Here is an 11,567-nt window from a genome sequence, read left to right as displayed (position 1 = left end):
CGGCCTGACGCTTCCCTGAGAGGGTGTTGGCTAGCCACGCTACCAGGTTGGGAGAGAGACCCAGATTTATGGCCTTGCTGAAGACAACAAAGTGATCCACAAGATCAAAGGCTTTTTGAAGTCCACAAAGGCAACAGCTAGAGAGGTGTTTCGCTTGTCCAGGTGGCTGTGGATGAAGTCAAGGAAGCTGGTCAGGTAATGGGAGGTGGGGGTGGCTTTAATATTTCCAAACTGTCTGATATCCACGGTATAACAAGTTTTGGTGTAGGCCCAGTCATACACAAAATCTTCACAAATAAAGCTAGGGATGGGGGTGATAGAGACTGGCCTGAGGTCACCGAGGGACTGTGCACTGGAAGCTTTGCGGATGGGAGAGACGTAAGACGTCTTCCAGTCCGCGGGGCAAGAGTGTTGGGAAAGAGAGGCGTTTATTATGGGGCATAGCGGTGTTGCTGGCTCTTCCCATATGGGAAGGTCAGTGGGTGTGGTGGATCTTGGTATCTTTAAGTATCCTCTGTATCTTGGTATCTTGGTATCTTTAAGTATCCTCTTAAAAACATCTATCGCCTGGACAGTGAAGGGAGGGGAGGGAGCGGGAAGATGGGCAGGAAGTGGAGTGGTGTGGAGGGGAGGGCAGGTGTGACAGATAGCGGCAAAGTGGTCGTTCATCTCCTGAGCCGCGAGATTAGCAGGAAGGTGTGAGGTGCAAGGAAGAGATGAAGTGTGCTTTTGTAGGCCACACAAAGCTTTGCTGCTAGCGAACCACTGTCTACTGTTGGCCTGCTTGAAGTGGTGTATCTTGTCCGGGTAATAGCTTGACTTGGCAGCCTTAATCTCCCTGATCCCTCTGTTTCTTAGCTTCCTGTATAGGTCCGGGCAGGAGTGGAACGACCACGTCCGCTTATGCATGAGTCTTTTAATGCGGGGCGTCATCCAGGGGACATCAGATGTGTGCACTGTGACGCTCTTGGCTGGGAAGTAGCGGTGGAAGGCTTCTGTGGTGGTGGCGACGTACTCGTAATTGTGCCATTTTGAGTGGACGTCCTCCACATCCAGCACCTCGGTCCACGGGTGTTGTGTCACCCACTGCCCAAACTCCCTCAAGGCTGAGTCAGACATGAGGCTGAGTCAGGACATGTGGGTCCTGGTGATAGCTGGCCGGGGGGTCGAGGTGGTGGGTGTGGGTGTCCACAGTATGGAGAGGTGGGTGCTCCGTCCCATGGGAGGCAGCGGCTTGGGGAGCGAGTACCGTGTCACACACAGAGTTGTCATCGATTATTGCAATGATTATGGAATTGTTCTTAACGAGGACAAAATTTTTTTTTTTTTGTTTGAAATAACACTCAATGTGATAAAGTTCCATTAAAAATCGAGGGACACGTTATTAAGTACTGTGACAGATACAAGTTTTTAAGGGCCTGGTTTACCGACAGCGGTTGTATGAAGGACGTGGTGTCACTACACGAGGCAAAGTGTCAGTCAGTCGTCAACAAATTTTCTATAATTCGTGCCTCGAACCCTGATATGCCTCAGTGTTATAAGCGACTTGTTTTTGACGCGGCTGTGTTGGCTGAACTGAGATACAGCTGCAAGACGTGGCTGACAGACGGCTGTGTGTCACTCACCAGTCAGTACAATAAACTTATGAAATGTCTCCTGAACGTGACAAATAACACAAGCTCAAACTTATGTCATGTTGAATCGAGAATTAAGCCAGTTTACCATACTGTCTGTGCCCGACGGAAACGTTTCTTGGAGAGGAAGCTGACTCTATCTACTCGACAGAAGTGAACCATTTCATGTTGTATTTAGTTGATGCAGAGAAGCTAACACCCCTGGTTATAAGTTTATCCAGAGCGCCATACAGTATGATAATCATATCAATCCTCTTGACAGAATAATTAATTTAATTACCAATAAGCCACAAGACGCAACAAAGTATCACACATATAAAACAATATTGAATTCTAGTCTTGGTGTCCATAATATTTATTCAGATGACATAATGTCCCTGATTTTACACATTTGGCGTTTGTAAGAATTCGACTGATGTCTTATGTAGGTACGTGTGTGAAGTGTTGAATAGTTATAGGACCTAAAAAGAAAACAATACTTAATTTGAACTACTTGTTGCATTAATATTGGTCAAATTGTGTCAGACGTTATGCTGAGTTATGTATCTATGTTAGTTATAGCATTACTGCTAGTAAGTGCTTGCTAATGCTGGTTACTTTGCATCGCCTAATTCTTAAACAATACTTAGGTGAAAGTGTTGTTATTTATGTTTGTAAATGTATGATTCTTTATTTGGATCACTGGCAAATTTTGTACCTTTCACTTTACTGTATGAATAATTTCTTTGGTCAGTAAAAGTAACTAACTATCACGTTGGGCGGCGGGTGACCGGACCCTCGCATACGACGCAGGAGGTAGTTGCGTTCGTACGTTTGCACGGCAGCACACATTATCCTTTATGTGTCGACACGCACTCGCTAAATGTGTTCACAAGTACAACAATCTCACCAGGGCGAGCCTAAAACTAAAAACTAAGAGTTGAAAACTGAAAAAACCGAGGTCACTATCAATAGGGGGCGGGGAAGGCAGGAAGGCCAACATGCTGGCCGAGGCTGCTCTAGAGCGCCTAAGGTCACACGTTCTTTCCTTTTCCATGTGTGTGTGTGTGTGTGTGTGTGTGTGTGTGTGTGTGTGTGTGTGTGTGTGTGTGTGTGTGTGTTATAACAAGAGAAGTGGCATTAAAATACACATAATTTACTGACAAGCATTGCACGGCAACATTACTGCCGTGATTAAAAGTACTCCTGTAAAATACTACATGGCATCATACAAGCCAGGCAGAAGGGGAGCGAGGCCCAGCGACCTTGAAAACACCTGAGTGACTGACAAGAGGCATAGAGAGAGAGAGAGAGAGAGAGAGAGAGAGAGAGAGAGAGAGAGAGAGAGAGAGAGAGAGAGAGAGAGAGAGAGAGAGAGAGAGAGAGAGAGAATAGTGCACTGTACAATTTTTTGTTTGTTATTTCCGTGAATAAATTACGGGGTCCATAAATAGTATTTTTATCTGTAATCCTGCACACACACACACACACACACACACACACACACACACACACACACACACACACACACACACACACACACACACACACACACACATTCACTCACACACACTGATAATAATAAAAACGATAAAAAATATGAATCAAGGAAAGATGGTAAAGTGGACACGCAGGGTTGCAAGGTAGTAGTAGTAGTAGTAGTAGTAGTAGTAGTAGTAGTAGCAGTAGGAGTAGTAGTAGTAGTAGTAGTAGTAGTAGTAGTAGTAGTAGTAATAGTACAGTAGTAGTAGATCCGAGCGTATGGGGAGAGAATCCAACACGTTGACCAGGGCAGCTTCACACCTCTGGTCTTCACCACATCTGGCGGGATGGGCTCCAAGGCTCAGTGCTTCTACTCAAGACTAGCCGACCTAATGGCAGAAAAGAAGCACCAGCCAAGGAGCCATGTCGTCGCATGGATGAGGTGCCGTCTCTCATTCTCCCTCCTCAGATCTGCCCTCCTGTGTCTCAGGGGGACAAGGCATTCCACTCCCATACCTGCAGACTTAGGAGGCCTCGACTGCGAGGCTACAGTGGTGGAGAGTGGCATAAGAGTAGGTAGAGTAGAGGTAGAGTGAATTTATAGTTAACAACTAATGTTTATATTATAGAGTATTAGATATGGTTGGATGCCACAGTCATTAGCGGGAGCTGGGGCTAATGACCTCCAAGTAATGGAGCCCCTAATTGACACATCAATAAACATGGGGTGGAGGTATTATTAATAAGTAGTAGTAGTAGTAAAAAAAAAAAAAAAAAAAAAAAAAGTAGTAATAGTAGTAGTAGTAGTAATAGTAGTAATAGAAGCAGTAGGAACAGTAGTCGTAATAATAATTTTAGTAGTAGTAGTAATAGTAGTAGTATTCATAATAATACTAAAAGTAGTCGTAATAGTAATATTCGTAGTAATAGTAGTAGAAGTAGTAGTAGTAACAGTAATCGTAATAATAACAGTAGTAGTAGTAGTAGAGTAGTAGTAGTAGTAGTAGTAGTAGTCGTAGTAGTAGTATTAGTAGTAGAAGTAGTAGTAGTAGTAGTAGTAGTAGAGGTAGTAGTAGTAGTAGTAGTAGTAGTAGTAGTAGTAGTAGTAGTAGTAGTAGTAGTTTTAGTAGAATAATAGTATTAGTAGCAGTAGTAGAAGTAGAACGACTATTAGTACTAGTAGTTTTTTTTTTATGTATGAGTGACACTGGCTAAGGGCAACAAAAATCTAATAAAAAAAAATGCCCACTGAAATGGCAGTCCCATAAAAGGGTCAAAGCAGTGGTCAAAAATTGATGAATAAGTGTCTTGAAACCTCCCTCTTGAAGGAATTCAAGTCATAGGAAGGTGGAAATACAGAAGCAGGCAGGGAGTTCCAGAGTTTACCAGAGAAAGGGATGAATGATTGAGAATACTGGTTAACTCTTGCGTTAGAGAGGTGGACAGAATAGGGGTGAGAGAAAGAAGAAAGTCTTTTGCAGCGAGGCCGCGGAAGGAGGGGAGGCATGCAGTTAGCAAGATGAGAAGAGCAGTTAGCATGAAAATAGCGGTAGAAGACAGCTAGATATGCAACATTGCGGCGGTGAGAGAGAGGCTGAAGACAGTCAGTTAGAAGAGAGGAGTTGATGAGACGAAAAGCTTTTGATTCCACCCTGTCTAGAAGAGCAGTATGAGTGGAACCCCCCCAGACATGTGAAGCATACTCCATACATGAACGGATAAGGCCCTTGTACAGAGTTAGCAGCTGGGGAGGTGAGAAAAACATGCGGAGACGTCTCAGAACAACTAACTTCATAGAAGCTGTTTTAGCTAGATGAGATGTGAAGTTTCCAGTTCAGATTATAAGTAAAGGACAGAGCGAGGATGTTCAGTGTATAAGAAGGGGACAGTTGAGTGTCATTGAAGAAGAGCGGATAGTTGTGTGGAAGGTTGTGTCGAGTTGATAGATGGAGGAATTGAGTTTTTGAGGCATTGAACAATACCAAGTTTGCTCTGCCCCAATCACAAATTTTACAAAGATCAGAAGTCAGGTGTTCTGTGGCTTCCCTGTGTGATATGTTTACCTCCTGAAGGGTTGGACGTCTATGATAAGACGTGGAAAAGTGCAGGGTGGTATCATCAGCGTAGGAGTGGATAGGACAAGAAGTTTGGTTTAGAAGATCATTCATGAATAATAAAAAGGGAGGTGACAGGACAGAACCCTGAAGAACACCACTGTTAATAGATTTAGGAGAAGAACAGTGACCGTCTACCACAGCAGCAATAGAACGGTCAGAAAGGAAACTTGACATGAAGTTACAGAGAGAAGGATAGAAACCGTAGGAGGGTAGTTTGGAATTAAAAGCCTTGTGCCAGACTCTATCAAAAGCTTTTGATATGTCCAAGGCAACAGCAAAAGTTTCACCAAAATCTCTAAAAGAGGATGACCAAGACTCAGTAAGGAAAGCCAGAAGATCACCAGTAGAGCGGCCTTGATGGAACCCATACTGGCGATCAGATACAAGGTTGTGAAGTGATAGATGTTTAAGAATCTTCCTGTTGAGGATAGATTCAAAAACTTTAGATAGGCAGGAAATTAAACCAATAGGACGGTAGTTTGAGGGATTAAAACGGTCACCCTTTTTAGGAACAGGTTGAATGCAGGCAAACTTCCAGCAAGAAGGAAAGGCAGATGTTGACAGACAGAGCTGAAAGAGTTTGACTAGGCAAAATGCAAGCAAGGAGGCACAGTTTCGTAAAACAATAGGAGGGACCCCATCAGGTCCATAAGCCTTCCGAGGGTTTAGGCCAGCGAGGGCATGGAAAACATCATTGCGAAGAATTTTAATACGTGGCATGAAGTAGTCAGAGGGTGGAGGAGAGGGAGGAACAAGCCCAGAATCGTCTAAGGTAGAGTTTTGAGCAAAGGTTTGAGCGAAGAGTTCAGCTTTAGAAATAGATGTGATAGCAGTGGTGCCATCTGGTTGAAATAGAGGAGGGAAAGAAGAAGAAGCAAAGTTATTGGAGATATTCTTGGCTAGATAACAGAAATCACGAGGGGAGTTAGATCTTGAAAGGTTTTGACATTTTCTGTTGATGAAGGAGTTTTTGGCTAGTTGGAGAACAGACTTGGCATGGTTCCGGGCAGAAATATAAAGTGCATGAGATTCTGGTGATGGAAGGCTTAAGTACCTTTTGTGGGCCACCTCTCTATCATGTATAGCACGAGAACAAGCTGTGTTAAACCAAGGTTTAAAAGGTTTAGGACGAGAAAAAGAGTGAGGAATGTACACCTCCATGCCAGACACTATCACCTTTGTTATGCGCTCAGCAAACAAAGACGGGTCTCTGACATGGAAGCAGTAGTCATTCCAAGGAAAATCAGCAAAATACCTCCTCAGGTCCCCCCAACTGGCAGAGGCAAAACGCCAGAGGCACCTTCGCTTAGGGGGATCCTGAGGAGGGATTGGAGCGATAGGACAAGATAAAGATATGAGATTGTGATCGGAGGAGCCCAACGGAGAAGAAAGGGTGGCAGCAGTGGGCATTTTTATTTATTAAGTGGGCATTTTTTTTTTATTCAGTGGGCATTTTTTTATTAGATTTTTGTTGCCCTTGGCCAGTATCCTTCCTACATAAAAAAAAAAAAAAGCATAAGCAGAAGGATTAGAGGTCAGGAAAAGGTCAAGAATGTTGGGCGTATCTCCAAGACGGTCAGGAATAGGAGTAGGGTGTCGCACCAATTGCTCTAGGTCATGGAGGATAGCAAAGTTGTAGACTAGTTCACCAGGATGGTCAGTGAAGAAAGAGGAAAGCTAAAGCTGGTGGTGAACATTGAAGTCTCCAAGAATGGAGATCTCTGCAAAAGGGAAGAGAGTCAGAATGTGCTCCACTTTGGAAGTTAAGTAGTCAAAGAATGTCTTATAATCAGAGGAGTTAGGTGAGAGGTATACAGCACAGATAAATTTAGTATGAGAGTGACTCTGTAGTCGTGGCCAGATGGTGGAAAACTCAGAAGATTCAAGAGCGTGGGCACGAGAGCAGGTTAAGTCATTGCGCACGTAAACGCAGCATCCAGCTTTGGATCGAAAATGAGGATAGAGAAAGTAGGAGGAAACAGAAAAGGGGCTACTGTCAGTTGCCTTAGACACCTGAGTTTATGTGAGGAAAAGAAGATGAGGTTTAGAAGAGAAGAGCTGGTGTTCTACAGATTGAAAATTAGATCTTAGACCGTGAATGTTGCAGAAGTTAATGAGGAAAAAGTTGAGCGGGGTGTCAAGACACTTAGGGTCGTCGACAGAAAGGCAGTCCGACCTGGGGACATTTTTGGTCCCCTCCCCAGATGGGGACTCCGAGGCTGGTGTAGGAGTCGCCATGATGATTTTAAAATTTTAGAGTGAAGGGTGTGTGTGTTATTAGGTGCTTGTAGTTTTGTGTGGAGGAAGAGAGTTGTCTTTAGAGGGCAGGCTGTGACTGCCCCCTTGTGTTGTGAGACACAAAGGGAAACGTTCAGTGAGGTCACAGCTGGGTTTAATGATAAGTTCACAGCACCCCCTGAACAGTGCTGCACACCTCACTGGGAGTAATTATCGTTTCGGCAGGTAGTAACAGTTAACAGAAGTAAGCATAGTAGAAGACAGAGAGGGTTGCAAGGAAGTAGTAGTACTGATCTTGCTAACTGCATGCCTCCCCTCCTCCCACGGCCTCGCTGCACAAGACTTTCTTCTTTCTCTCACTCCTATTCTGTCCACCTCTCTAACGCAAAAGTTAACCAGTATTCTCAATCATTCATCCCTTTCTCTGGTAAACTCTGGAACTCCTTGCCTGCTTCTGTATTTCCACCTTCCTATGACTTGAATTCCTTCAAGAGGGAGGTTTCAAGACACTTATCCACCAATTTTTGACCACTGCTTTGACTCTTTTGGGGGACTGGCATTTCAGTGGGCATTTTTTTTTGTTAGGTTTTTGTTGCCCTTGGCCGGTGTCCTTCCTACATAGAAAAAAAAAAAAAAAAACAGTAGTAGTAGTAGTAGTAGTAGTAGTAGTAGTAGTAGTAGTAGTAGTAGTAGTAGTAGTAGTAATAGAAACAGTAGTAACAGTACTCGTGAAAGTAATTATAGAAGTAGTAGTAATAGTAGTAGTATTCATAATAGTACTAAAAGTAGTCGTAATATTAATAGTCGTAGTAATACTAGTAGAAGTAGTAGTAGTAACAGTAATCATAATAGTAGTAGTAGTAGTAGTAGTAGAATAGTAGTAATAGTGGTAGTAGTAGTAGTAGTAGTAGTAGTAGTAGAGCTAATATTAGTATTAGTAGCAGTAGTAGAAGTAGAACGAGTATTAGTATAAGTAGTAATAGTAACAGAAGTAAGCATAGTAGCATTAGTAATTGTAGTAGTAGTAGGAGTAGTATGTAGTAGTAGTAGTAGTAGTAGTAGTAGTAGTAGTAGTAGTAGTAGTAGTAGTAGTAATAATAGAAGCAGCAGTAGTAGTAATAGTAGTAGTAGCAGTATTAATAATAGTAGTAACAGAATTGTAGTAGCACTAGTAATTGTAGTAGTAGTAATAGTAGTAGTACTAGTAGCAGTAGTAGTAGTAGCGGTAGAAGTAGCAGCAGTAGCAGTAGTAGTAGCAGCAGTATTTATGTAGAGCGAGTGTGAGGTGCGGTTCACACCAGCCAGTCACTGTCACCGCCGTCCGTGACGTCATGAGTGGGGGGGAGGGAGCGAGGAGAGCACCTCGTGTGTGGGCGGCGGAAAGGGGAAAGGAGCGTGAGGCGGGAGGGGGCCGGAAGGAGTGGATGGTGGGTGGGGGGCGGAAAGGGGCATCTGGCAGGCGGGGAGTGGGAAGGAGTGGGTTGCTGGTAGGGGCCTGGCAGGAGTGGGTGGCGAATGGGTGTTTGGAAGGAGTTGGTTGAGGGTAGGGGGGGAGGGAGAGGGAGGAGATAAGGACAGGAAGGCGTGCTGGCAGGTAGTGGCCGTGAAGGGGCTGCTGGCTATTGGGCGGCCAGAAGTGCTGGCGGAAGTGAGAAGGAGTGGCTGGCGGGTGGTGGGGAGAGAGGTGGGGGGGAAGGAGGCGTCTCGGACTGACGCAGCAAGATGGCTTCTTTGAGAAGAGGGGCAAGTGTAGTTTCCCGGGCCAGCGGCATGATGGGACTAACAAAACACCAGCAGGAGGTCTTTCTGTACACAACATGCACATGTACACAACACACGTGTGGCTGTACACCTGGCGGCTACTCAACACACCTGGTACACTACTGGTAGCACACTTCAGGGAGGGCTTGGCCAATCCTGGTTATCTTGACCACCACTAAGTCTTTGAGGAGGAACACAATGCGATACACACGCGCACCACACAAGATACGCCGCCACACTGGCTGCAGACTGAGCGGCGTCCCTTTGGCTCAGTGTTTCCAGGCCGTTCGGTACTTGAGCGACACACAAAGGTCTACTTGATATACAGGGACTTGTTCAACCAACGAACACACTCATATCCACTAAAAAAAAAATAAAATAAAATAAATAATATGAAATAAATAAATTAAATAAATAAAATTAATTAATAATGAAATTATACTAAATTATTAAAATTACTATTACTTCACTCTTACTACTACTATTACTACTACTAGTACTACTACTACTACTATTGTGTGTGTGTTATATTATTGATAGCAATCATAGTAACAATATAAGAACAAGAACTACTACTAGTACTATTATTACTACTATTACTACTACTATTATTACTACTACTATTACTAATATTAATGCTACTACTGCAGCTGTTTTAGCAACAATTCTTAAGGCAATAACATTAATATTCATATAGTCGTAGTAGCAGCAATAGTAGTAGTAGTAGTAGTAGTAGTAGTAGTAGTAGTAGTAGTAGTAGTAGTAGTAGTAGTAAAAGTAGTAGTAGTGAGAAATCGCGAATACTACCTCTACCACAACTACTACTACTTTTTCTACTACTACTACTACTACTACTACTACTACTACTACTACTACTACTACTACTACAACTACTACTACTACTACTACTACTATTACAACTACTACTACACACGCCTGCTTATGAAGGTCGTGAACAATTTCATCTGGTACAAACGTAGCTGTGATGCGAGCAATGGCGAGTCACCTTGGTGGATCCCTGTCAAAGTGTCTTCTGAATTGTCTTTGCACTTCTTTGACATTTTCGTGCCTCCAGTAACACTTTATGACAGATGTTCTTCCTTCACAGCTTACTCTTACTTCTGACATTACTATTTTGCCCAACTGTTTCTGAAAAAAAAATACATTCAATGAATTATAGCGAGTCAAACAGTGAGTACATTTTTGGATGACTCTCTCTCGTTCTCTCTCTCTCTCTTTCTCTCTCTCTCTCTCTCTCTCTCTCTCTCTCTCTCTCTCTCTCTCTCTCTCTCTCTCTCTCTCTCTCTCTCTCTCTCTCTCTCTCTCTGTCTGTCTGTCTGTCTGTCTCTCTGTTTATACAGATAGATACAGATAGATAGATGTACACAGGTACAGACTTGTGCTTGTGGAGTATAAATGTAAGAGCATGAAGCACAGTGTGTCTCTCCCCACAGGCACCTCCCGCCTCACGCCTTCCTCCCTCCCGTCTCCCTTCATTCATAAGTACTTCACATTATTATTAATACATCAAAATCTTGGACATAATGCAATATTCAAATTGGCAGAAAATGTTTCTCACACGAGAAGTAACAACGTTAACCTTATTTGTGCAATACTGACAACAATATTATTCACAAACAGTGTGACAAGTTGGACCAAAACTGTTGTGAACAGTTTGCCTCTTGATAGACAAAGTTCTTCTTACAACTGATAAAATGTTCAAACAAACAACAGGTTAAAAAGTAACCACTTCATCAACAAAAGCTGTGATTTTGATGCTATTTATTGCAGTCATCAAAAGTAACCACTTCATCAACAAAAGCTGTGATTTTGATGCTATTTATTGCAGTCATCAAAAGTAACCACTTCATCAACAAAAGCTGTGATTTTGATGCTATTTATTGCAGTCATCGCATTTGTTGTTGTTATTAGTATTATTGTTATCACTATCCTTGTTGTTATTGTTATTATCATCATTATTTTATTATTATTTAAGTTAGTGTGAGACACTTGTATTAGTGTTTAGCTTCTCTGTAGCGGCGAGGTACTGTCGCTGTACAGTACAGTTCATTATGTTGTTGTACATTATAATTTGTTTGCACTCCTGCCCTCTGCTCTACTGTACAATACACCGTCAGAGAGCCTCGGCTCACGTGACTGTGTATTGTATGTACACCTTGAAATACTTTGTATTGTGCTCACCAATACAGGTTTGCTTACCTGCTTATTTACTTAACTACTTACTTACTGACTGACTGACTTACTTACTTACTTGCACACACACACACACACACACACACACAGTCAAGTCTTGCCTCGTGTTGTCTTGTCAAATGGTTTGGCCACAACACACGTG

General features: G+C 42.9%; 2 protein-coding genes across 51 annotated transcripts in view; one reads left to right on the top strand and one right to left on the bottom strand.

Annotated features, from left to right (window-relative positions):
* Nucleotides 1-11,567, bottom strand: part of LOC135096624 (uncharacterized) — a 154,312-nt gene that overhangs the window by 91,738 nt on the left and 51,007 nt on the right. For 40 of the 50 annotated variants that reach the window (XR_010264869.1, XR_010264865.1, XR_010264862.1 and 37 more), the window contains one exon: nt 10,218-10,360. Coding sequence is in view for 4 of the 50 variants with exons in the window: in XM_063998277.1 (XP_063854347.1) it covers nt 10,218-10,360 (143 nt within the window). In the remaining 46 variants the exon portion in view is untranslated. Of the gene's footprint in view, nt 1-3,416; nt 3,642-9,322; nt 9,574-10,145; nt 10,361-11,567 lie in introns of all 50 variants that reach the window. The other 10 variants (XR_010264872.1, XM_063998263.1, XR_010264871.1 and 7 more) reach the window with 8 other exon arrangements.
* LOC135096623 (uncharacterized) overlaps nt 1-11,567 on the top strand; it is a 105,702-nt gene that overhangs the window by 74,440 nt on the left and 19,695 nt on the right. The window lies entirely within an intron of this gene.

Source organism: Scylla paramamosain, unplaced genomic scaffold (assembly GCF_035594125.1).
Source record: "Scylla paramamosain isolate STU-SP2022 unplaced genomic scaffold, ASM3559412v1 Contig5, whole genome shotgun sequence".
NCBI lineage: Eukaryota > Metazoa > Arthropoda > Malacostraca > Decapoda > Portunidae > Scylla > Scylla paramamosain.
The sequence above is the reverse complement of the archived record's forward strand: the minus strand, read 5'-3'. Positions and strand labels throughout refer to the sequence as shown.